This window comes from Schistocerca nitens, chromosome 3 (genome assembly GCF_023898315.1).
Source record: "Schistocerca nitens isolate TAMUIC-IGC-003100 chromosome 3, iqSchNite1.1, whole genome shotgun sequence".
Taxonomy (NCBI): domain Eukaryota; kingdom Metazoa; phylum Arthropoda; class Insecta; order Orthoptera; family Acrididae; genus Schistocerca; species Schistocerca nitens.
The window spans coordinates 671,301,272-671,328,573 of record NC_064616.1 but is presented as its reverse complement, the minus strand read 5'-3'; the positions used below and the strand labels follow the sequence as shown (position 1 = coordinate 671,328,573).

General features: G+C 38.9%; 1 protein-coding gene across 1 annotated transcript in view; it reads left to right on the top strand.

Moving 5' to 3' along the window:
- LOC126249384 (ly6/PLAUR domain-containing protein 6B-like) overlaps window positions 1–27,302 on the top strand; it is a 397,877-nt gene that overhangs the window by 244,308 nt on the left and 126,267 nt on the right. Inside the window, exon 3 of the mRNA XM_049951036.1 lies at window positions 5,241–5,324. Coding sequence (XP_049806993.1) covers window positions 5,241–5,324 — 84 coding nt within the window. The remainder of the gene's footprint in view (window positions 1–5,240; window positions 5,325–27,302) is intronic.

Here is a 27,302-nt window from a genome sequence, read left to right as displayed (position 1 = left end):
TTTCATTTTACTACTGATCTAGAGAATGCAGTTTTCCCCCTACAATCGCTTTCGCTAAATTTTGTAGAGTATGACATGACGTCTTGATGTAATCAATATTTGGTGTCCCACTTCCGTATTGATCCTTGCTGGCATAAGTGGGGCTTGATATAAATGTCCCTAAGATTCTATTGTCAGCTGACCGCTTATCCCTTCTCATTCGATTGCTGCCAGAAACTCTCCCTACAACACACACTTATTATAAGTGTCGATACTCCAGAAATAAGTTGCAGTCTCAGTAATTTAGGATGAAGTATACAGTGCATAATGGGAACGTAATTTGAATAGTACCCTCGCTTTATACGGCTTTTTTACCCCACCTGACTTCCGTAAGAAAGAATAATGTCGAATATAAAAAGAATACTTCCGGTACCACTAGTTTACGGCAGAACAAAAGGTAAGGACCTTGTCCTTACAATTTATAGCAGTCAGAGAACTACTCGTACAAAGCTATGGCCTGTACACTCACTAATTCTGATAAATACCTACACTATCATTCCATCTCAATAACATTCCAATGTGATGTCTGCTACTGAGGGTTTGTAACGCATACTCTCTCCAGAAATTGCAATGTCCATTTTAAGGCTATTAATTAAATCACGACCACTGAGAACAAAACTTGGTGCTGTTCAGTATATCTGCATCAATAGTGTCGTCCGTCCTCCGCTTTCTCTCATGGGGGTAGTTTATTGCTAATGAAACATGGACTTAATTATATAGAACGCCACCACTACTGTGGGTAAGATGGTTGATATTCTGCGTCGTATAGCTGTTTGCAAGGCTAGGTGAGCTACACTGTGACGCCCTTTTTATCATCTCTGGCTGTATTTTGTCATTGATGCCTTCCTTTACAAATTTCTGAACAAGTCAAGATGTTTGAAACCGAGTACGTAGTCCTAATAATCCTCTTAGTGACATGTATCTGCTAAATCACTATACGTCTGAATGACTTTTATTTAGCGAATACTATGTGACACCACAATCAGTTTACTGATGTACTGCACCAGACTGACTATTATCGACGTGAATTCTAATACCAAATACAGTCGAAACTAGAAGTTTCCATGCTTAAGCAAGACACCATTTACCGGCTACGTGTCTATTTCTCTACATTTTAGAGCGTAGTTTCAACATGACGACTTCGTATACTGATCATGTGTCAGAAGAACCGTCGAGCCAATATTGTCACACAGACGGCAGTCGCTCTTTGTTTTAATCGTAAAGCAGTAAGTCTACAGGTCTGCAAAACGTATGGACTGGACACTGAGACCTATCGTCTTTGACACCCTTAATTATCGCTAACAAGGAGTCGACACGACCGTGGTGTCGGGGATTTGTCCGAAATTTTGTGTGGTGAAAGAGGATCCCTAACACCTCACGTGGTTAAAATATTAGGACGCACTACCCGGAAAATCCCGGGAAAAATCGATCCAATGTTTCTTAGGTGCCTTATAAGTATAAGGCCTAGATCAGGGCTTCACAACACACGTGCTCGCGGAGCAAGCTGTGAGCAGCAAGGCGCGAGCACGGAGCAGCGCGAGCACGCTACCCCCACTACCGGACCAGAGCGGAGAGTGGGGAGAGTCACGTGGGGCACACAACAGCTGCCGCCAGTCAATGTAAATCCGCGGCCACCTGCAGGGATATCACTCACGAATTATTACTGCGACAAAAGAAACAAATAAAGGAGAATGTACACGTGCCACATAATTTTATTAGCTTAGTGTATGCCTCTACATTCGTAGTAATTTGTGAACTATTACACAATAAAAGGTGTCACTGAAGTGTGGGATTCTCGGTTATCTTGTACTTTTTGCCCTTTACAATTGCGTCTATGTTCGGAGTAATTATTATTGTGCATCGTAGGCGCAGCGTGCAGTTTAAATTTCGATCAGACAATGCGTTTCTCAGGCGCGTCTTGTTACATATCATTGCAGAGAACAGTTGTTCACAAACATACCGGGAACCGAACATTGATATTATTGTAGCCGCCAGTTTGTGCAAACGAGGAAATCTATCCTGAGGGAAGTGTCTGTAGAATTCCAAAATGTTTTTCTTGTTCTGAAATTTGTCTCTGTATTCTCTGTAACACTGCAGGTCAATAATTTCTAGTTGCAGCTCAGGACGAATCTCTTCAATATTCGCTGAATATGGAGAGGAGAACAGATAAAAATCACTGTCTAGTGCTATCAGATCTTGAAAGCATTGATCAAATTCTTCCTTAAGGGCAACTAAACTATGTGAATAACGTTCACAGTCTTTGTGAACATCCTGCATGGATGATAATTTAGGAAAATGAGCTAGATTTCCTGTTTCCAGCTGACTCACCCAAAGTGTCAATTTCATTTTAAAAGGTCGTATTCGATCTATGAAAAGAGTAGTTAGCAGATCTTTACCTTGTAGTGAAATGTTCAAAGCATTCAGATGGATAGTTAAATCTGCTAAGAACGCGAGATCACATTTCCATGAAGGCTCAATTCAGGAACACACGTTATTTATTTCCATGAACATATTTATCTCATCTAATAGGCAAAAAAAAAAAAAAAAACGATTTAATAATTCGCCACGACTAAGCCAACGGACCTCGCTGTAATAAGGCAGGCTACCACACTGGCTTTCTACATCCTCAAGAAAGCTTTTAAATTGCCTGTGTTGTAGCCCATGCTTCCTTCTATAATTGGTTGTACGAACAACAACACTCATTACATTTTTTAGAGTGATACTCTTTGCACATAAGTTTTCCTGGTGGATCACACAGTAAACGCCCCATATTTCATTCGGCACGGTCAGTTTTTGCATTTTCTCCTTCAACACCGCAACGAAACCTGATTTTTTTCCCTGTCATCGCTGGTGCACCGTCTGTAGACACTGAAACTAATGAATTCCACGACAATCCTATATTTTCAACACTTTCTTCTATACTACTTAAAATATCACCTCCGGTTGTAGTGTTCTTCATAGCTACTACATCGAGGAGCTCCTCCCTCACCTAAAGATCTCTTTTAACACCTCTAATAAATATGGCAAGCTGCGCTGTTCCAGTGATATCAACACTTTCGTCCAGAGCTAGAGAATAAGCCATAAAATCTATACAGATATTTGCAAGCTGGCTCTGGACGTCGTCTGCCATGTCCTGTATGTGGCGCATAATGGTCATGTTAGATAATGGCACAATCCGAAACTGTTCAACTTGAGATGGACACAAATGTTCCGCTGCAACTACCAAACATTCTTTTATTAAATCGCCATCAGTGAAGGGGCGCAGGGATTTTGCTAAAAGCAAAGCAATTTTGTAACTCATTCTCAGAGCTGCCTCAGTTGATTTTCCTTCGTCGTCCAGATCTTCTTTGGATAGCTTTCTTTTAAGTTTAATAACTTCCTGTGCACGATCTGGTCCATCACATTTTCCACTTGCGTAGTCTTTCGCGTGGTACGACATATAATGTCGCTGCAAATTAAATTTCGTAAAAGAATTCAGCGTTTTGTGACATACTAAATATTTTGCAACACCATCTTTTTCTGTAAACAAATACAATTCCTCCCAACTGCGAAAGCATGGTTGGGGTTACACAACGGCGATGTGACATGATTCTTAACCAGCGAAGTGACTGTTAGAGCTGATCGTAGTACTTTAAACGTTACACAGTCAGCGCTATTTCAATAGGCAAGCTGTGGCCCTATTCAAACGTGCGCGCGCATTTCCCCTCACTCCCCTCCCTCCCTACTCGGCGACCTTGCACCTGCTCACGAGCACGTGCCTGAGCAGACGCGAGTACTCGCGCTCAAAACCGGCCACTTGTTAAGCCCTGGCCTAGATGTTTAGGGCTCGGACTCTTACGCCAGAGGTCTCGGGTTCAATTCCTCCACTGGCACTTTTTTTCCTTTTTCTTTTGTTACTCCACCAATTATTCAGAAAGTTTCCCAAACCTACATTATCTTTAATAAATTAGTTACATTATTGAATAAAAATTATTTTATTTTTGCCCAACAACACAATTCATGGCGGTGGGTTTTCCATTTTTCATTGTAAAGTATATGAGGAGAAACATTGGGTTTTTAATCAGAATAACAAAGTCGATTGGAAAACATTCAATTTTTATACATATAATAATTGTAAACAAGAACCGCAATGACAATTATCGTAAAAAGAAACAAAGAAATAATTTTTGCGACTTCTTGCACAACGTATAAAAGCGGATTTTTTACAATCACAGGGCGTTTGCAATAAATCTGTACAAAAACATGCCCCATTAATATTTACGAAAATGTTTTGAGTTTCTGATAATTTTGAGGCAAACCAGGCATATTGAATCATGTCTCTGAATATTGGTGACGATAATTGATGGTGAATTATAGAATGAATTTTTATACAATCTTCCCGGGAATTAATTTAACGATTCTCCTGTAACAATGCACTGAAATTTTGCAAGCACCAGAAGAAAAAAAGCTCCAGAGGAGGAATCGAACCACGTAGACCAGAAGGCGGCTCAGCCACGGCTTATCATCTTGTACTCATAAGGGACCTAAGAGACCTTGGATCGATTTTTCTCGTGATTTTCCAAGTAGTGCGTCCTAATATTTTAACCACGTGAGGTGTTAGGGGTCCTCTTTCACCACACAAAATTGCGGACAAATCCCCGACCCCACGGTCGTGCCGTCTCCTTGTCAGATGTAATACTGAAATCTCGCCGTAGTTAGCTTTTGCAACCAAGTCTTTTGTAGTCTATCAGAGAGAACATCAACTCCAAAAGAGCTATTATTTTTGTCAGATTTTACAATGTCATTAATTTCAAATAGAATTGGTTATAACAACATAAATGTTGCCAACTCAGAGTCTACAAAATAACAAACACTGCAAACTTCCTCCAGAAATTGTGATAATTGTGTATTCTAAGACTCTAGGCATTGCACAAGTTCTTTTATCCAAACTGCATTCTTTCAATGCACTACGCCCTTGTTTTAACTTCCTTTATGATAGTATTCTCACCAGTTTAAACATAATTCCATGTTTCAGGTAAGTAATGCCATTTATGTATCTGAAGATAAAGATCGACACACAAAAGCACGCACGTACGCATGAAATCACAAGCGTACACATAGTACATGAGCATTTGACACAGAGCCGTGATAAATGTTTTGTAATCCTCGGCAGCTGTAGAGCGGAGTGAATAAGGCGATGTTGTCTCTGTCTTTGTTCCCAGCGGGCGTGACGTGCTACACGTGCGTGAACGTGTCGGACAACCTGATCTGCAACCAGTACGCCATCGACCGGCCCTGTCCGCACGGTAAGTACATGCCCGCAGCAGTTCACCACAGGCGACAGCTTTAGTCCGCCCAAAACCTCCAGTTTCATCGCAGCGTGAACATTTCGATGCACATACCAGCTACAGCCATGTCACACCACATGTCACTGGTTCGCTGATATTGCGTAGCGTTCCGCAAAAGCATACTGCCGAGGTCACATAAAACAGAAGTTTATAGTAGTCATCTTTCGACATGATTTATTATTGTCATTAGGTGACTGCCTTTCAAGACTAAACCAGTCGTGTGACCAGGATTCTGTCTTTTTCTCTTTATGTTGTAATACATAGCTCTTTTACAGTTACAGCACTCGCTGGTCATCAAACATAATACAGCTTAAATAGCTAGATCCTCGAACTCTAAAAAGATTCAAGATCACAAGAAAATAAAAAGGAAAAACTGAAACTATAAGTTCCAGAAGTTCAGAAGATATCACAGGATGCAATCAGCGACACTTGATAACAACGTAAGTTTCATTAGTGTTCCACACAACCTAGGCCTCGTAGCACAGATATCGAGCGGAAATACCTCCGAGTCTATCACCTGTAGTCGAGCACTACTGACAGAGTCCTGCGACTGTACAGCAGGGAGAGATGACAAATTTGGCAGAGGCCAACGGAGCAGGGCGATGTCATACTCAAAGAGTCCAGTGGCAGTGGCGTTTCAGGAGACGATGGCTTAGCGCAGCTACCGATGATCTGCTTGAAGTGACTTCCCGGAGAGATCTGACCTCCGTCTACTCTGCGGCCTGTTCCATCGACATATGTCTGGTTTCGCAGGCAGTCAAAGTTAGTGGCCAGCGCTCACGTGTCGTAGTAAGGGCGTTTTATGGAGGGGTCGCTAAACCTACGATATCCATTGCCCTTGCCAGCAGTACATCTTCCTCCTTTGATGGGATACAAATGAGACTTTAAGTAAGGATACTGACAAGGGAACCTCCCAATCGCACCCCCTCAGATTTAGTTATAAGTTGGCACAGTGGATAGGCCATGAAAAACTGAACAGATCAATCGAGAAAACAGGAAGAAGTTGTGTGGAACTATGAAAGAAATAAGCAAAATATACAAACTGAGTAGTCCATGCGCAAGATAAGCAACTTCATGGACCATGTGAACTAAAGAGCGCCGTGGTCCCGTGGTTAGCGTGAGCAGCTGCGGAACGAAAGGTCCTTGGTTCAAGTCTTCCCTCGAGTGAAAGAATTACTTCTTTTTTTCTCGCAAAGTTATGATCTGTCCGTTCGTTCATTGACGTCTCTGTTCACTGTAATAAGTTTAGTGTCTGTGTTTCGCGACCACACCGCAAAACTGTGCGATTTGTAGACGAAAGGACGTGCCTCTCCAATGGGAACCGATAACATTAGATCGCAAGGTCATAGGTCAACCGATTCCTCCACAGGAAAACACTTCTGATATATTCTATACGACACTGGTGACGGCATGTGCGTCACATAATTGTCTGAAAATAAAAAATTAAAACATTCACGGATAGGAAGACTTGAACCAAGGACCTTTCGTTCCGCAGCTGCTCACGCTAACCACAAGACCACGGCGCTCCTAAGCTCAAGTTGTCCTTGATGTTGCATATCTTGCACATGGACTACTCAGTTTGTATATTTTGCCTATTTTTTTCATAGTTCCACACAACTTCTTCCTGTTTTCTCGATTGATCTGTGTTCAGTTTTTCAAGGCCTATCCACTGTGCCAACTTATAACTAAATCTGAGGGGGGTGCGATGGGGAGGTTCCCTTGTGAGCTTTTCACGATGGGGTCTGTGGAAAAACATACTACGTTCCCTTATCGCGTCAAATTTCTATGAAATCTCGAGGTTTCAACTACTTCTTCCATCTTCGTCACATTACGTCAGCTATATAATGACTTGTGTCGGCAAATGGTGGCTCAGGGTTAAGAGAAGCCGAAAGCAGTAAGAAAAATAACATCGTGAAACCGAAAGAGACGACGCCTAAGGAAAAGATTGTGGAATGTACTGCAAAAACAAAACTTAGAGAAGACGATCTCTGATGTCGTCGGTGCCTTAACAATTATTCCGTGCAGCAACGATCATCTAGGATGAGCAAGCCGTGCGTGTCGCCAGGGGGGCGAAACTCATATAGGGATTTCCGGTAACACGACGTTGGTTTGGTCCCAGGCCACTTGGAGCGCTGCAAGTTTAGCGATTTATAGTCTCGTGTTCCTATTGGATGACGTAGTCTTCCATAATTGTTTTGGTATCGTAGCAACGTGATCGTGATTTTTTTGTTTAAATTGCAGTGTAAGTATGTTGCTATTATTCTGCTTAATTTTTGGATGCATTCGTAATATTTGATGGTGTGATGATTCAGTATTTACTTTTTTACTTTTGTTTCATATAGAACACGAGGTTGTATCATCACATTAAGTTCTGTGGACTCTTGTATATTTGTTCCTGCAAAGAAATACAATTTCCATTGCTCAGTTCACTTAAAGGGTAAGTATATTTCTTATTTCTGTTCATATTTCCTTGTATTTTATAGAGAATCCGATGCTAGCAGATTTTGACATAGTTGGTATTCAACTTTCCGAATCCTGTAATGGAATATAATTCTGACTTTGATTCATCTTCCTTTTTGCCACGAAGTACTCTTAGTGACATAATAAGTACCATTTATTGTGCCGTTTACTGCACACCAAATATTGTACGTGTTACAATTGATTCGTAATGCCTCGAGTGTGTTCTATTTCCCGTTTTCGACGGTAAATATTCTGTACAGTACATAACACTCTATCCAGGTAAAAAGTGTTTGTTGCTGTTGTATCGACAAAGGTTGTGTTCTCACATAATAAGACATTTGTTTTGAAGTCACACAAAGCAGGTCCTTCAAGAAGTTGGACATTTACACGTATTATTGTGGCAATATCCAATGCAGTAGAAATCTTCTCGCACTTTAATGCTCAACACAATGTAATACAGATTTACAGCTGTAACTGTTACTGATAATGTACAGTTGAATTTGGTATATACCATGGTATCTAGATGCTGAAATATACTGGAATGGTACAATAAGCAGTGTTTCTACTGCCTGATAGCACTGTTTAACGAAGTAGTGTTGAATATAGAATATAGTGCAACTACGCTCACGCAGTTATATATAGAGTGATTTGCATATCCGTCGTAGAAATGAGAATTTGTTTCGTTTTTTCACTATTTTGTAGCAATACCACATCAGATTACAAGCCATGATAACAGTTATCAATATTTCAGTACAGGATAGCTGCATTTAGACATAAGCTAATATGATTTTTGAAAGGGAAATTAATTTTACATTGAGTTTTCTTTAACATTAATCAATGTAAACCATACCTGATCTTTTTTCTCGTTCCTAATTTTTGGTTTGAATAACATTTCAGATACATGAGGATGGATCATACAAGAAGAGAAGAATCCAGTTTGAGATTGAAATTGAAATACTCGTGCAAGTTTCCCGGATGCAGGAGTAGTTATTATGTAAAAACAAATTCCAAACACAAGAATAAACATTTCTGTAAATTTCCAGCTTCATCAAAAAGTGAGACTTTAAAGAAGTGGAAATTGATCTGTCATATAGATGAAGGTGTCAACTGTAGTTATTATTGTGTGTGAGGATCATTTTTATGAAGCAGATTTTGTGAACTTTACTAGACACAGGCTAAATCCTGGTGTTATACCAAAGCACATGGAATTGGTGTTGTATCACCCTCCCCCCACCTGTCTGTGTTACACTGGTGGTGGTGGTGGCGGCGGTTTCACCACATCGGGTGCAAATATAAGTGTGCACGAGACAGGTCACAATGCAAAATCTACAGCAATACAACGAAGCAGTCCCTCTTTAGGGAGCACAGATGATGGTGAGTAGAGCTTTTTATCCTCACCTGTTTATGATGTTGAAAGTAGTCCAGGTGTAATGGGATCTGGCGTTTCTAAACGTGATTTAACTCCAAGAAAACACAAAATGTATAAACTGCATAGAATTACAGTTTCCAGAGTGTGTAAATTGTAAAAGCAGCTACAGAATGAGAGGAATAAATTGAAAATTCTAAAAGAGTTGTATGATGACAGGAAATTTCAGTTAATTGAAGAAGAGTTGAATGATGTGACTAAAACTTTTATTAATAGTCAGTTAAGAAATGCCAATATGCAGTCCACAGCAGTACAGTGGTCTATACAAGATAAGGCATTTGCTTTGTCTATTTATAAGCGTAGTCCCCGGTTGTACAGATATTTGGCCACATACTTCTCCCTTCCATCTGTCAGGCTGCTCAAGGGAGTGCTTTCCCACATACCATTCGATACAGGACTTAATCCAGCTTTATTAAACTTTTTAGCAAGGGAAGTAAGTAATATGCATGAAAATGACAAGTATTGTGCTCTACTTTGTGATGAAATGTCTCTGGATGATGGTATGTACTATGATGCACACAAACAGCTAATCTATGGGTATCAGGACTCGGGTCATTTAGGACGTTCACCTGTAGCTGCTAGTCAAGCATTGGTTTTTATGCTGAAAGGCATTCACAGAACTTGGAAACAAGTTCTAGCATATTACTTTACCGCAACCACTTTCCACTACACCCATTTGAAATCACTCATTGTTCACATCATAAGTGAACTACAGAATAATGCGTTCAAAGTGGTTTGTACTGTATGTGACCAGAATGCAACAAACCAAAAGGTCCTTAAGCAACTGTGTGAAGCAAAGTTGTTGAAGCCCAGTATATTTCATTTTGTCGTCAATAATCAACCAATTGTTACCATTTATGATGTACCACATCTGCTCAAAACACTAGAAATGCTTTGATAGATAATAAAATTCAATTTGAACCTCACAAAGCAGCACAGTTTGAGTACATCAGTACAGTGTTCTTTTTGGATAAAAAAACGGTTCAAAACTTTACCCAAATTAAAAGCACGACACTTTAACGTTTTTGATTCCCATGTCAAAATTAAGGTAAAAGTTGCTGCTGCACAAATGAGCCATACTGTTGCAGCTGCAACTGAAACATATGTTTCTACTCACACATTACCATCTGAAGCTATACACACAGCTGAGTTTGTGGAAAAGGTAGATAATCTCTTTGATTCACTCAACAGTAATGAGCAATATCCCAGGGATGGAAAACAATTTAGGTGTGCTTTATCAGAAAATTCACCACATTCAGAAATGTGGTATAACATATTGAGGGAAATAGGCAGCTGGCAAATAATCGATTTAAAAACGGGAAGGAACAAGACTAATATGTTTAGCTTCATAAAAGGTTGGCAGATTACATTACATTCTATTATTTTCTTGTGGAAGACCTTGAAAGTGGTTGGCTTTAAGTACTTAAATTTAAAGGCGTTCAATCAAGATGCTTTAGAAAATTTCTTTTGTTGTATAAGACAACATGGTATTGCTAATACAAACCCAACTTGTATTCAGTTTGTACGAGCTCTGAAGACTTGTGTTGTCAATCATATGACTTTGCCTTTCAAAGCCATGAGTGTAAGTAACTGTGAAAATGATGATTACACTCCCTTGAGCAGTTTGTGTCACTTTTTGGCAGCTAGTGGTAGGAGTGAACATTTAAGTGAATGTGAGATGAATGACACTGATACACCTGAGCAAATTTATTCTTACTCAGATGGAATCATCGAGTCTGTAGAAGATCAACAATCCTTAGCCTATGTAGCAGGCTATGTACTAAAAGCCATAGATGTACCAGATGATTGTGAAACATGTAATACCAGTCTCTACTCCTCTGTTGTGACTAAAAATCATTTGTTTACCTCATTTAAAGAGAATAGTGAGGAGCATTCTCATTTGAAATATACAAGTGAAAGAGTCATGATTTTCCTAAGGGCACTCCATGATCAGCAGTATGAGTATCAAAATAGTCAAGGTCACACAACAAGACTACATGATAATTATTAAAAAACATTTGTTCTGTCTCATACAACAATTTGTAATAAACATGACATTGAAGAGAGACTTCTGAAGACAAGTATTCCATTTATAATCTACAAGTATGTGAAAGAAAAGAAATTTACAAACAAGAGGAAACTGTGTATGCAACAACTTAAAAAGGAGTTCAAATCATGTTAAAAGACTTTTTATTTCAGTGTTTATTATGTGTACAATGAGAGTAAGCTCCCTATACATATACAAATGTTGTGTTAAAAGCAGAGAATTACATGTTCTTGTATCAAAATCATGCCTTTGATTTGTTATGACAAAATCTGGTAATTCAGCAGGAACGTAACTTAACACTTTCTAGATGTGATGATTGGACTCCAAAAGTATAATGAATAAAGTGCTGTCAAGGGGAATTTGTGTTAATTTTCAGTAGTGTACCAAACAAAGTTTTCAAACAGGAGGTAAATAAATAAAAATGTTAAAAACAAATGTTGTACCAGCGTCTTCTTCAATATTTTAACATGATGGGTGTTGCCAAAATAACAGCCAAGTTTGGGAAAAAAGAAAAAAAAAGTTATGTGTTGCAGTTCATTTTCTTTGTATGTCTCATTGGCAAAAACATTTTGGCTACATTCATGGAGTGTCTACCTGCTCTGCTCCCAATTTGTTTTTCAGTTGATGTAAAGTAGTATTTTGTGTGTTTCATAAATTTATTTGAACTGTGCAGAAGTTCAATTTCGGATGACTGAATATCCATAAATAACAATCAACAGAAAAAATAATAAATCGGATTTTGTAGACTTTACAGTACATCCTTGGTTTGTAGCACAGATTTTTTTTTTGTAAATGACCTCTTGGTTATCCTTTAGCTGTGTAGTTATTTATTTGTGTAACCTACTATTCCACTTTCGATCATGTGAGTGGACATAATGTGCTTTAGGATATGTGGAAACGTAAAAATCATTTATATATGCATGCAATGTCAGATGATTTTTTAGTCTGGCATGTGCTAAAGCTCGTTTATTTCCACATGATAATGGCCACACGGCCAAAATCGCAATATTGAGTTTTACAAAAAAATTTCACAGTCAAAAGGTGATGTCGTAATTTACGAAAATTTTCACAATGTAAACTGCAGCTACGAGTAGTTAATGTTTGTTTTTGATTGAGATTTCTTTTATATATTACTTTGCAAGATCTCAAAAACCTTTATTACTGCACTATGCGGCCCACATTCAAAGATTAAATGAAAAATATTGTCATCTAATTCGCGTATTTAGAAATAAACATAAGAGATTTTCGCGCCATATTTTTTCGTATTGAAGTTCACAGCCAGGCCACAAGTAGCGCTGGTGTCGTTCTGTGTTGCCGTATAATAACGTGGTCTTTGCACTTCTATTATATTGGTGTTCTGTGGGTGTCGCTCGACCACACAACAAAGGTGGGTGTTGGTAGCTCTGCACGAGGCCGCACGTACGGAGCCAGAGCTCTCGTGAAAGATAAATAATTTAGGTGGTAATTAATTATAGTGGAATACTTTTAACTAATTAAATGCGTTCTTTAGTGTACTCTTCAAGCTCAACCTCAAATTTTTTTCTTTTATTTGCGTAGTGTTCCAGCAGTCGCGAAAAGTTCGTTTGTTTATTTACTGCTGCTCAGGCCTAATTTTTCGAGTCTGCATATTTAGCGTTATACCGCATTTGTGAGTGCATTTGCTATAGTTTAACTGATTAAATACGTTCATTAGTGTGCTCTTCAATCTTGCAACTAAAGGTTTTTCTTTTATTTATTTCCGTGATTTCCCTAAATCACTCCAGGCAAATGCCGGGATGGTTCCTCTGAAAGGGCACGGCCGACTTCCTTCCCCATCCTTCCCTAATCCGATGAGACCGATGACCACGCTGTCTGGTCTCCTTCCCCAAACCAACCAACCAACCTTTTATTTCCGTATTCTTCCAGCAATCGCAAAAAGTTCATTTGGTTACATTCGGCTGTTTAGGCCTAATTTTTGAACGTGCATATTTAGCGTTATACCACAAATTTAAGTCCATTTGCTAATAGTTCAGTTACATATTAGTTTCCAAAACATACTTAGTGTCCTTTTGCATCTGTATTTAACATATTATCGTTATCACTTTGTAAACCTCTTAACTAATTTCCAAACTACCATGGATACTAAGTGTGTGAGCTGCAGTAGGAAAGTTACTTCAGGGGTTTTGTGCAGTTGTTGTGACAGGTGGTTTCATTGGGGAAATTGTAGCGGCATGGGGATTGAGGAAGCAAACGAGACTCTTCCATTCTTTTGCAGGGTTCGCTCAAAATATAGGATTATAGCTGAACAGGAGGAGAAAATTAGAGCCATTCAGGCTGATTTGGACAGAGCGAGGGAGGAACTGAAGAGGTTAAGAGGGGAGGAGGGTAAACAGCGGTGGAAAGTGGTAGCTGGGAACAGGGGCCACAGAAAGAGAACAGTGTCTGACAGTTTCCCAATTGGCACAACCAATAGATTTGCCTTCCACCACAGTTAAGTAAGGAAGAGGCTCCAGTGGAAGTAGATGTAGTTAAGATGCAACAGAATCTCACTAGGAAACCAACTGTTTCAAAAAAAGTACAAGGTAAGAGGAAAGTTCTGTTGCTAGGTAGCAGCCATGGAAGAGGTGTGAGCCAGATTTTGCAGGAAAAATTAGGTGACAAGTACCAGGTCACAAACTTTTTCAAGCCAAGTGCATGTCTCAGCCAGGTGGTAGAGGATATAGGTTCCTTGTGCAAGGGTTTCTCAAAGCAGGATCATGTGATGATAGTGGTTGGGCCCGCATCTCGTGGTCGTGCGGTAGCGTTCTCGCTTCCCACGCCCGGGTTCGATTCCCGGCGGGGTCAGGGATTTTCTCTGCCTCGTGATGGCTGGGTGTTGTGTGCTGTCCTTAGGTTAGTTAGGTTTAAGTAGTTCTAAGTTTTAGGGGACTTATGACCACAGCAGTTGAGTCCCATAGTGCTCAGAGCCATTTGAACCATTTTTTTTTTATAGTGGTTGGAGTGGGAAACAGTGCTGATAGGGATCATGGCTACAGTATTGAGTGTGACCTGGTGAAAATAGCCTCTGCAATGACCCATACAAATGTTGGGCTGGTGCCTGCTTACGTGCGGCATGATCAGCCCCAGTTGAACCACTCTGTCGCGAGGGTAAATATGGTGTTGGATCAGTGGCGTAGGGCGTCAGACATTGGATCGGTTCCTGTCGAGGCTATCGATAGTGGGGACTTCACAAGGCATGGCCTACATCTCAATAGGAAAGGGAACGGTAAACTGGCAGGGTTGTTAGCGAAATCCATAAGGGGGACACTAGTACTCATGGATGTACCTCTTTTTTAGGCTAATATCAGTGTCCAATGAGAAGTTCAGGCAGGCAGGTGCTAAAGAGGTCCAAAACTGACAAAATTCTCACAACAGGAAAGTAAATAATAATTTTACCATATTTAACCAAAATATTGGTGGATTTAAGAAAAAAGTAGATCCTTAGAAAAGTAAAGTAAAAAATAATGTTCCCATTTTTCACCATAATATTCCGGGATTGAAGAATAAAGTAGATGAGCTCCTGGTTTGTTTATATGACATTGAATATGATAACGTAATAGATATACTATGTCTGTCTGAGCATCACATTGTGTCTCATATGGAAAAGGTACATATCAGTGGTTATAAACTAGCTGCACATATGAGTAGAGAGAATAAGGTGAGAGGAGGAGTTGCCATAATTGTCAAAAGCTATCACTGTGTAAAAAGCTTAGATACAAAAAAGTTTTGTCTAGAGCAACATATAGAAGCATGTGCCTGTCAACTTAAACTGAAGGAGGGCTCTTTTATAACTGTAACAGTTTATAGGTCCCCTTCAGGAAACTTTCATTTATTCCTGGAAAACTTGGATGCCTTGTTGTGCTATCTGTCAGATAGGGGAAAGCAAATTATTATTTGAGGGGACCTCAATGTTGATTAACTGAAAGAGTGTAATAGCAAGAATGACCTGGAAGTCTTGCTCGGTTCTTTCAGTTTGACATCTGTCAATTATTTTCCTACTCGGGTAGTAAAGGACAGCAGCATATTGATAGATAACACTTTTATAGACCAAGATAAGTTTAAAAACATAAATTCTTGTCCTGTTGAGAATGGCCTTTCTGATCATGGTACTCAGCTAGTTATAGTATATGACATAGCTCCATTCAGTAATTCAAAACTACCCTCCAAAGTTGTGCATTCAATTAATGAGTCAACAATTAGAAATTTTAGAGAAAATCTTCAGCAGTTAGACTGGAATGAGGAGTACAATGAACCCGATGCTAATTTAAAATTTAACTTATTTCATGATACACTTGTAAGAGAATTTGAAAACTCTTTCCCCAAGAAAGTATTTAAATCAAATTATAAGGAATCATGCAAAAAAACCTTGGCTTACTAAAGGAATAAAAATATCTTGTAACCACAAAAGGGAACTGTATCTAACAACAAGAAAGAGTAATGACCTAGAAACAGCCAAATATCATAAAAACTACTGTGCTACATTAAGAAAGGTTATTAAAAAGACCAGAAGCATGTGCATCATGTCTGCGATTAATACCTCTGATAACAAAATCAAAACAATTTGGAGTATTATTATAAGGGAGACAGGGCAACCAAGAGTACAGGATGACGGCATTACCATCAAAGCGAATGGAAACTTGACAAACAACAAGCCGGAAGTCGAAAACATCTTGAATAATAATTTTTTAAATGTTGTTGAGAAAATGGGACCTAAATGTCATTAGAAGAAGCAAGGCTGTTAATGGAAGAGGCCTTACCCACACAATTTGATACTATTGAAATTCCACCCACCTCTCCTTCTGAAATTAGGAACATAATAAACTCTCTCAAAAACAAAAGCTCACATGGAATTGATGGCATTTCCAGCAGGATAATAAAAGCTTGTTCCCAAGATGTAAGTGGGTTTCTTAGCCACATATGTAATAGCTCTCTGAAGCAGGGCATTTTCCCAGATAGAATGAAGTATGCCATTGTTAAACCACTGCTTAAAAAAGGGGATACGTCTGATGTCAACAACTACCGCCCAGTCTCTCTTCTGACTGCCTTATCCAAAATTCTTGAAAAAGTAATGTATTGTACAGTAGCTTCAAACCTTTGTAAAAATAAAGTTTTAACAAAATGTCAGTTTGGTTTCCAGAAATGTTTTCAACGGAAAATGCTATATATACTTTCACTAATGAAATATTAAATGCTCTGAGTAATGTAGCGACCCTTTTTTCTATCCCGACTTCCGTATCTTGCATGAAAGTAGGAATGTTAATTTATCTATACATTGACTGGTATTAAGGGGTTTTGTTTTATCCCGGCTAGTTTCTTAAATTAACCCCAGTGAGTCACTACACGTATTGTCTTCCCAGTTCTGAAGGAAAAAACCAAAAGTAAATTAATACTAGTGTTTTCAATAGATTCTCCTTCACTTGTTTCAGTTACTAGTCTGCAGTTTATTCTTGGTGAAAATCACGTAACCTAATTATTTATGAACCCAAATCGAAGTAAAGTTCAAGACGAATAGTCAGTTTCAAATTAACACGTTATTTTATTTAACAATAATTATTAATAAATCAGTTCATTCACACGATCGCATTCAAAGGGGTTCTTTGAATAAGTATCTAATCTGGAATCCCGTCAATATCAAAGATACTAAACAATGTTCTGTCACTTTCGGTAAAAGATCGTTCCCGTTTAATATCCATAAACTGTCACGAACTATGATTACTAGTCGCGTGAAGTAAAGCTTTTCCACTATCACAATACGAAGTCCGAATGTGTCCAAAAATCGTTAATTCCGTAAAATATTTAAATCTTCACACGAAGTGACGTTAAAGTCAGAGAGATTATTGATCACCTCCCCGTTCCTCTAATACGACAAAAGTTCTAATTCTGATCTGAAATTAATGCTTCCCAAAAAACAATCTCGTCGCGATTATTCTTGCGCCCTGGTTTAATAAAGCTCCTATTGTTGCTTCCTAAAGCTATACGTCCTAATTGACTTCGAACAGACTAGAGGATAGAGACTGGAGTATCGTAATTGCATTGTATGTCTATTTATACTTAAGTAAACGCTATCTTTGGTGTTCAAGACCTACATTCTGTGACTATAATATTGATTTTCTCATATATAAGAATAACTAACAATTTAACCATTTCTATCGCTTTCCCCCATGCTTCCAAAATTTATGATTAAAATTCTTTTATTTTCCTATTATTTTTCTACTATAGATTTCCATCTATTTGTCTCTTATTTCTATTTCGTAAATTACTACTTGTGTAGGGGCTTGAGACTTTTCTGAATTTATATTTCGAGGGCATGGGAGATAATTTTGTTTATTAAAACCAAGAGGCGTTGTAGGCGTTACAGTAACCGGAAATCACCCGTTGGGATTTTTTGTGATCTCTCAAAGGCTTTTGACTGTGTAAATCATGGAATACTTCTGGATAATTTCAAGTACTATGGTATGAATGGGACAGAACTCAAATGGTTTAAATCATACCTAACTGGAAGAGTGCAGAAAGTTGATATAAGCGGTTCACATAACATGCAAAAAAATGGTGATTTTTCAAACTGGGGAACAATCAAGAATGGGATGCCGCAAGGTTCGGTCCCGGGTCCTCTGTTGTATGACTTGCCATTCTACATTCACGAAGATGCAAAGCTGGTACTTTTTGCCGATGATACAAGAGTAGCTATCACACCCTACACAAAAGAATTAACTGATGAAATTGTAAACAATGTTTTTCAGAAATTCATTAAGTGGTTCTCTGCAAATGGGCTCTCATTAAACTTTGACAAAACACAGTATATACAGTTCCACACAGCAAATGGAATGACACCATTAATAAATATAGACTTCGATCAGAAATCGGTAGCTAAGGTAGAATATTCAAAATTTCTAGGTGTATGTATTGATGAAGGGTTGAACTGGAAAAAACACACTGAAGATCTGCTGAAACGTTGGAGTTCAGCTACTTATGCTATTACGATCATTGCAAATTTTGGCGATATACATCCCAGTAAATTAGCCTACGACGCCTATTTTCATTCTCTGCTTTCGTATGGCATCATATTCTGTGGTAATTCATCATTGAGTAAAAGAGTGTTCATTGCACAAACGCGTGTAATCAAAACAATTGCTGGAGCTCATCCAAGATCATCCTGCAGACACTTATTTAAGGAGTTAGGGATCTTCACTGTAGCCTCACAATATATATATATATATATATATATATATATATATATATATATATATATATATATATATATATTCACTTATGAAATGTGTTATTAACAATCCGAACGAATTCAAAAGTAATAGCAGTGTACATGGCTACAACACTAGTAGAAAGGATGATCTTCACTACTCAAGGTTAAATCTAATTTTGGCTCAGAAGGGGGTAAATTATGCTGCCACAAAAGTCTTTGGTCACTTACCTAATAGCATCAAAAGTCTGACAGATAGCCATTTAGCATTTAAAAGGAAATTAAAAGAATTTCCGAATGGCAACTCCCTCTACTCGTTAGATGAATTTTTGGATATAGTAAGTGGGTAATTTCCCCACCCCCACCAAAAAAAATTAAAAAATATTAAGTGTCATGTAATATTTTGTGTAATGTAATATCTTGTATAGACACCTTTTATTAACCTAAGACGTTCCACATCATTACTAAGTGTCGTATTCATGATCTATGGAACAAGCACTAATCTAATGTAACCTAATCTAATCTCTAGGGACAGCAAATCATAGTGGCCATTGGGTGAGCCGGTCAGTTGAACTCAGCTGACCTCAAGTCTGCAACTCGTAGCGCTTCCTCTTGGCGGGCAGTGAAACTTACATTAGCCTTTAGGCTCCAGTACACGTCAAACTTAGGCTCCAGTACACGTCAAACAATTCGTCTAACTTTACTATGTTTGCCAAACATTTGACCGTGTGCGGTGTTGTTCAACATGCTCCTCAAGCATAGACCGCATTTGACGTGTTTGCGAGAAACTTTGATTGACAGAAACCTTGACAAGATGGCAGACACTGTTTGTGTCAACGTTTCGCTGCATATATTTACAGAAAAATAGTTTTATTACAATTTATCTCACTGTATCGTAAGTTTCGACAACTAAGGAAACTACGATCAAGGATAAAAACAAAATAGCACTGGTAGTTAACAAAATGGTATTGTAGACGTTTCTCCGTCATATATTACGCAGGTAAAGTTATGAACAGAATCAGATATCTGCGCATAACATGCAAGTGGGGGTGCAATGAAATAAAAAGAAAATGGAAGTTATCTGGTCCTTCCATGGGTGATGTGGACTATATGTCCCAAAGTTCTGGTATTTTACTGAACTGTCATTACAGGATGAGAATAAATTTGCGCCAACTGGTACCCTACTTGTGTATTCGAGTGTGAAGACGAAGTACCTAATCATGTTATTAAAAGTTTCCCTGTCCATCCTCAAAAAGTTGATGTAATCATCAGTTGCTGATTGTAACATTTTCATTAATAGGTTTTCATGTTTATCTCTGTATTTCTCTCTCATTTTAAACCATTCCCTGCACGAGTGTCTTGTTTTCATCTTCTTTAAGCACAGTTAATGGTAGAAATACTATATCTGCGTTTGTAGCCATTGCTGTTAGTGTCAAAATAGAAAATCCAAAATGCTCTAAAAGAGTCTGCTTCAAGTACACACTTTGTACATGTATCTTGTCTGAGAAATTCGCAAATAGATAATGGCGTGTTTGACCAGCTTTTTTCATTTATGGCGAATTCTTGAGCAAGGAGCTGGAAATTTAAAATTGTAAGTTAACTGCTGAAGTTTTTAATCTCTTGTATGCTTTCACAGTATTCACATCACAATGCATCGAAATGCGGCAGCTTGTGCAGTTTTAAGGACTTACAGTTAAAGGTAATGAAGGATTTTATAACAAAAAATGCTTCGAAAATACATCCCACAATTAAAAATTTAGATAAGTTTATTTTCTCCCTAAACTAAGAGTAATTTTTCATTAGAAAAGTATTCCAGCTCTTATTATCTTAACTGTCTGATAATATACATTTCTCACTACAGAGGACTTCGCAGATAGATTGGCCCGAATCCTGTGTTTATCGCCGATGGCTGCACAAATGTCGTAAATACAGGCTTCCCCCATTATCCTGGAGCTGAATTTTATCTTTGAGTAGCGGAGCTCACTATGACGTACGAAATGGTGACGTAGGAAATTTTCTTGCTAAAGATGTTTCAAATGAAGAAATTGCCAGTACGGTGCAAACTGTGTTGCAGGTATTCAGGATTACTGGTTATTAAGGCTACATTAGTAACGTAGCACAGTATGAGTTTAGAATAATAACTGCTTGTGCTGTCTGGTTCCCATTAGTGTTTCTGCTGATAAATAAAAAGCAATTTAAAATTGTCACTGCTAATGACAGTGAGTCAAAGCAAATTGTCAAAGTTAATTTTTTTAATGGTTAGAACCATGACAAAGTACGTGACAGTATGTTTCTTTGACACAATATGTATCATAAATGAGATACTTAAATTGCACACACAGCAAATGAGACGTTTTGTATCAGATTGTTCAAATAAATAATATTTTCATTGCGTCAGTTTCGATTTTGATTAAATTTGGTATAAATTACACGCACGATAAGCTTAATAACTGGTATGAGAGCAGAAGAACGTTGTGACAACATCGTTTTTTACCGTAAGTTTCTGGAACAGCGAGGTATGAGACATTCAAGATTAAAAGTCAGGGTTCAAAATGGTTCAAATGGCTCTGAGCACTATGCGACTTAACGTCTGAGGTCATCAGTACCTTACAACTTAGAACTAATTAAACCTAACTATCCTAAGGACATCACACACATCCTTGCCCGAGGCAGGATTCGAACCTGCGACCGTAGCGGTCGCTCGGTTCCAGACTGTAGCGCCTAAAAGTCAGGGAAAATGATCTTTAAATGTAATCTGTTGTGGATTTTCGGGTTAAATAAAAACTTTTGTTCCTTAGCTTCTCGACTCATTTTTACGAATATATTGACTTCGTGCCTATATCTTGCCGATATAAGCTTCTATTACTACCATCTGTTGCAGAGCACGAATTGCAACTATATCTTTTCCTGTATTCAAAGTGAGAGTTGCACTAAAACAAACAAACTCACAATAACTAAAACTCGCGAACACAGACTACTGAAAAGCGCTAACTGAGAGCAACCGATCGGCACCAAAACTTGCTTTTCCTAGACTCAAGTATGTACTCTATATGTTAGTGGAATACTTCTAACTTTGGATTTGTATTGTCGATGTAGACAGAGCAGACATTTGTAGTTCTTGCATCAATGTACTAATTACTGCACACTTATATGCCTTACTTGAATGTACAGATGAGACTCTGCTGAACAACTGTTGGCTTCGCAAACTTAAAGGGCAGTGTATTTTGGAAAGGATTCGTATCTTTGTACCTGAAATGTAAGGATACGTCGAGGGTCTACAGTGGCGTCTTTGCTGCTTTTGAGTAACTCTTCAATTGAGTTCCGTCCCACTCCTGCTTACCAACTTTGGATTACTTGTCTCGCGGCAAGACATCATCAGCCAACCCATTTTTCTTTGGGCAATGGTGTAAGAGGACTGCACGAACTCAATGATCTCTATAGATCTACATGCCTCGTGAGCTATTTTCCTGTGGTTCTTCGTAGTGAGGTGCGTTTCTGTACTCTATGATTTCGTTACTGACACTCATTTCCTTCTGTAGAGCTCTCATGATACTTCGCTAGTGTGCCTTTGAATAGATATAAAAAAGTTTCTGTTCACGTCAACTGCAAGATTTCCTCATAGGACGATCTCATCTCTCATCGTAATCCACGAACATATACCGACACTTAGGCCATCACTTCCTCTCTGAATTAGCTGGGGGGTAAGGCTGTATACAATTTCGTATTTCATTGCAACACCACTTCCTTTCCAACAGCACGACAAATACGAAATTTTCACCACTAAAAACATAACTTTGTCTTTGTGCTCCGAATGCCTGCATCACCAAATGCCTGTCTGTGTATTATTCTGTCGCGGTTTTGAACCTAACGTGGATAATGCGAACCTTGAACAGCAAGTACTATCAAATATCTCTGGCCTAGTAATTTTGTAATAAAAGTCTGCATCACTTTCTGGTAATAAGAGCCTACGGCTTCTATAATTTTTTAAAATGATGTTATCATGCTTTCAGCTGTTAGTGGTTATTTTAAACTACTAACAGCAAAAAGCAAGGTGACGTTATTTAAAAACAATGTGTGGTTCACTTTCTCTCCTTCCCTGAGGCGCAGGTGTAATCAAGGGACTTTCCTTTTCTCCCGCTTTTCACCCCCTCCATCCTCCTTTGTAAGCTTATCAAACTGTTACCCACAACTCGTACCTCCTCATTAGCTCTAAAATCACACCATCACCCTAGACGCTCCCCTTCCAAATGCATCAACAACGTGAACGAACACAAAAAGCTTTTTCACAAAGCTTTCTTCTGATTTTTTAATATTTCAGACAATAAAACAAAAACTAAGGTATCTTTTTTCTGGCGTGTTAGTATAAAAAAGAGATATTCATCCACATATCTGCCCATGTAATAACCACTCAATCTAAATTACAAAAATAAACAGTTTATTTAGTTTTATTTTCATATAAAAAAAGTTTTCTGAAGTACAGAATAACAGCATTTATAAAATAATGAATTACAATAGAAAATAGCTATACAATGATGTGACCTAAATAACACAGAATGGGAAGATTCAGTTAAAAGAAAAAATTAAATTCAAATAAATATAAACATCTGTGTTAAAATATATACTCAACGGAGTAAAATAAATAACATTACCCCCTATTGATGAAATGTATGAGTACAACGACATAAATGTTTGACTCACTTAAATCAGTTTTTCCTCATTTTGGAATCTCCAAGATCTCCGTTATTTTAGTGAAATCAATGTTTCGTGTTTTATCATTTTTGATTGATACTGTTACCAAATCAAATTATTATTCCTGATTCATTGCAGAGTGGAAGCAATTTTTTAACTTTTTAGTTAGGAAAACGAACAGTCGACGTAGTTCAAATCAACATCGCCTGTGCTAGAAACAAAAGATAAACGTCATAAGGTCATTTCATGGTTTCATCTTTTTATAAAATTATATTAATCAGTGGTGTCAAACACTAATACGGCTTATGTCGTTCCATATGCATATACACAGTGTGACAAGTATTGAACTATATGAAATAAAATCGTCATAACTTCTGAACGGTTTGCGTTAGGACGTTCAAACTGCATGATCGGCCGCAGGGCATATTGGGAATTAGTACACGCATTATGGTTAGGTTTAGCGACGAAGCCCACTTTCATTTGGATGGGTTCGTCAGTAAGTAAAATTCGCGCATTTGCGGGGCTGCGAATCCGCATTTTGCGATCGAGAAATCTCTTCATCTTCAACGGGTGATTGTGTTGGGTGCACTGTCCAGTCACGGAACGATCGATGCGATGTTCCTTGATGGCAAGGTGAATACCAAACGGTACTTGAAGATTTTGGAAGATGATTTCATCCCCATATTCAAAGTGACCCTGACTTTGACAAGATGTGGTTCATGCAAGACGGAGCTCGACCCCATCGAAGCAGGAGAGTTTTTGATGTCCTGGAGGAGCATTTGGGGACCGCATTCTGGATCTGAGGTACCCAGAGGCCACTGGCATGGGCCTCAATTGGCCGCCATATTCTCCGAATCTGAACAGAAGTGACACATTTTTGTGCTGCTATATCAAAGGTAAGGTGTGCAGCAATAACACCAAAATCATTGCCGAGCTGAAAGCAGCCATTCAGAAGGTCATCAACAGCATCGATGTTCCGACACTTCAGCGGGTCATGCAGAATTTCGCTATTCGTCTGCGCCGTATCATCGCCAATGATGGCAGGCATATCGAACACGTCATTACCAAAATCCGAATATCTGTAGTGACGTTTACATCTTCAATAAAGTGCATGCACGCCGTAGTTTGTAACTAATTGACGTTATTTTTCATATAGTAGTTCAGTAATTGTCACCCTGTAGCTTTCTTCATTCAGTGAAAACACATAGCTAATTATTGACAGTTGGTGATTATTATTTTGTAAAAGTGTGTCACTTACATCTAGTTACTGAGTCCGTCATTCTCTCGTTTTTGCAAAGGGGCTCTTTATGCTTTTTTAATTGTTTCGTTAGAGAATATTCAACTTATTTTCCACATTTCACAGATACTGAAAGATGGAATGATGTATCCGTATCTGCTGTTCAAAATCAGTTCGATTCGACGCCCACATGGGTTAGAACCATTGTTGATGCCAGAGGTGGCAATTCCATATACTGAATTTCGCAGTCGCTGTACCCCCCAAATCATCTGGACCAGTTCCCTGAGGTTGTACAAACGACGAGGAACGCGTGATTATCTAATTCAAGAGATGCGGCGTGCATCAATCCCCGCCAAAATACAGTGCCCCCCCCCCCTTCCCCTACGTTCATCACGTAGTACTTTATTGTCTATTCAGAAGAATTTTTTCTCCATCACGTCATCAGACTGGTGCTTAAGTGTACATGATTACTTGAAAATAAGGTTGATTATTGACGAATGCCACGTATTTTCATTCTGACTGCTGCCAAAATCTGTATTTTTCAGGGACAGCAGCTACAGAAATTTTCATCGGACTTCCCATCATCACTTGAACCGGAGTTTCTGTCCCCCCACAACATCTGCATCTTCAAGTAGAAAATGAACGCAGCTCGCATGGCAGTTTTCGAGAAAAATATTATAAAACGCAAGCGTACTACACGTTGGTAGTCGTTCCGATGTAGTGGTTACTGCAACCGCTCTTTCATCTGTATGGTAAGATTTCAATTATTACTTTCTGACGGACAACTTAACGTCTCTTTGGCCGGCCATATATACCTTATCCTCACACAAACATCTCTTATTTGATATTTATTTCATCGTATTTATGGTCTGTTAATTAATGCGAGTCTGCTGTTCAATTACAACACGAGTTACTTATGTACATCTTGTAGATACCTGTTTTCGAGTTAAATTTGCGAAGAGCTGGGAAACAATAGCCCACTTATAAGTATGATGCTGCAACCCACTTTGGCCTTGCCGCATGCCCTAATTTGGTTGGTAATGGGGTTATAATGCTGTTGCATCCTCTCCGAAGGTAAACTGATATCCTGGCTGATGGCAGTGAGCTTTTCCCACAGATGTTCTATTGGAGGCAATCTTAGGTGCTTACTCGACACGGAAGTACCTCAACATCAAGCAGACAGTTCATGGAGACACGCGACTTTGTTGGACGAACATTGTCATCTTGAAAAATGGCACCACGATACTGTCATACGGAAAGAACTACACAGGAGGAATGTTGCCCGTGACGCACCGTTGTGCCGTCAGGGTTCCCCCCATCACTACCAGCTGTGACCTGAAGTCATATCGGTTGGTTCCCTACGCCATGACGCCAGCAGTAACACCAAAACCCTATCCAAAACATTGGAAGAATGTGACCTCTACCCAGGTCGCCGTCATACTCGCAGATGATGGTAATCTGGGATAGTGCAGAAACGCGATTCATCCCTGAACACAATGGGATGCAGCCCATGCTTCCAGTCACAGTACAATTTTAAATGCAGCCGTTCGTGTCGTTATGTTAACACCAGTGCTAGTTTGGGACAATAATTACATAGTCTGGCTGCTGCTACTCGCCGACCATTGGTGTGGGACGACACAGAATGTTGCAGGGAGTCCATTACTTGTTCTCAGATGGCAAGTGCAGATGTGAAGGGGTTATGACGATGGTCATCTGGGATCACGCAGAGCTACGATTCACCGCTGAACGTAATGCAATAAATGCAATACCATTAGTCAGCAGACCACCCTTCCCCGTGACGACACGCCTCCAAACGCAGCGGTTTGTACTGTAGTGTTAACAGCAGCCTACGAATGGGACAGTAATTCCTTAGTCTAGGTGCTGATAGTCTTCGACCCATGATGACGCTGACACAGAATGATGCAAGGAGTCCATTACTTCTTATCAGCTAGGTGCAGATGTGAAGAGGTTATGAGGTGCTTCGTGCATAATACTGCGATCATCCCCTGTGGTGGTCAGACGTGGTCGACCGGAACCTTGTCGGAGGAATGCTGTCAGGTCCTGATAATGCTGTTTCATACAAGTGCGCAGCATCTTCGTGTCCTTCACGCAACGTCTGACGCTGTTCAAGACCCTTATATACCTTACTAGGCCTGGTAATAACACTAAAACCACAAACAACACTAATGCAATTTGGTTGTCGTTCTACCTGTCAAAGAGAATTGCAACACTAATCATTTGCGCACCCGTCGATGGTTGTATACTTCTACGAAGTTACATCAACACCCGATTACGTCTTCTGGGTGCTTCGCTTTCTTTGTCAGCTAGTGTAAATAAAATACATTGAAACGGCGTTCCCGTAGTTACTAATCTGTATTTATTCTACACAAGCCATTTAACATAGAGTTACAAAACGAGAGAACATCAAAAACTAAATACAACAAAGAAAAAGTATAAATCCATCTTTCTTTGAGATTTGTTCATATTTCTGTGAATAAATAATTCATGCCACCCCATTACTTTGTTTATTACTTTACCATCTTCCTGTTTCCTTTAGACTTACTACATTTTTCACGGCTGTGTATATTCTCTATCCTGCAAATGTATTTTCATAAATATTTTAAAGAATCATTTACGTAATAAGATACACAAAAAATTGCGAGATACTTTTTTGCAAACCGTATGTCCCAAGTGAGCACTAATGCCCCTTGCACCAGTGCAACGCATTACGCTGGTTTATTTGTGGGCAGTTCGCTTATTGTGGTGCCTATAGGTTGCTGGCGTATTTTCCTCGACTTCACTAATTAGCGATAATGGCCTTAATTAGCCCTGTCACGGACGCCAAGTGCAGTGCACTGTTC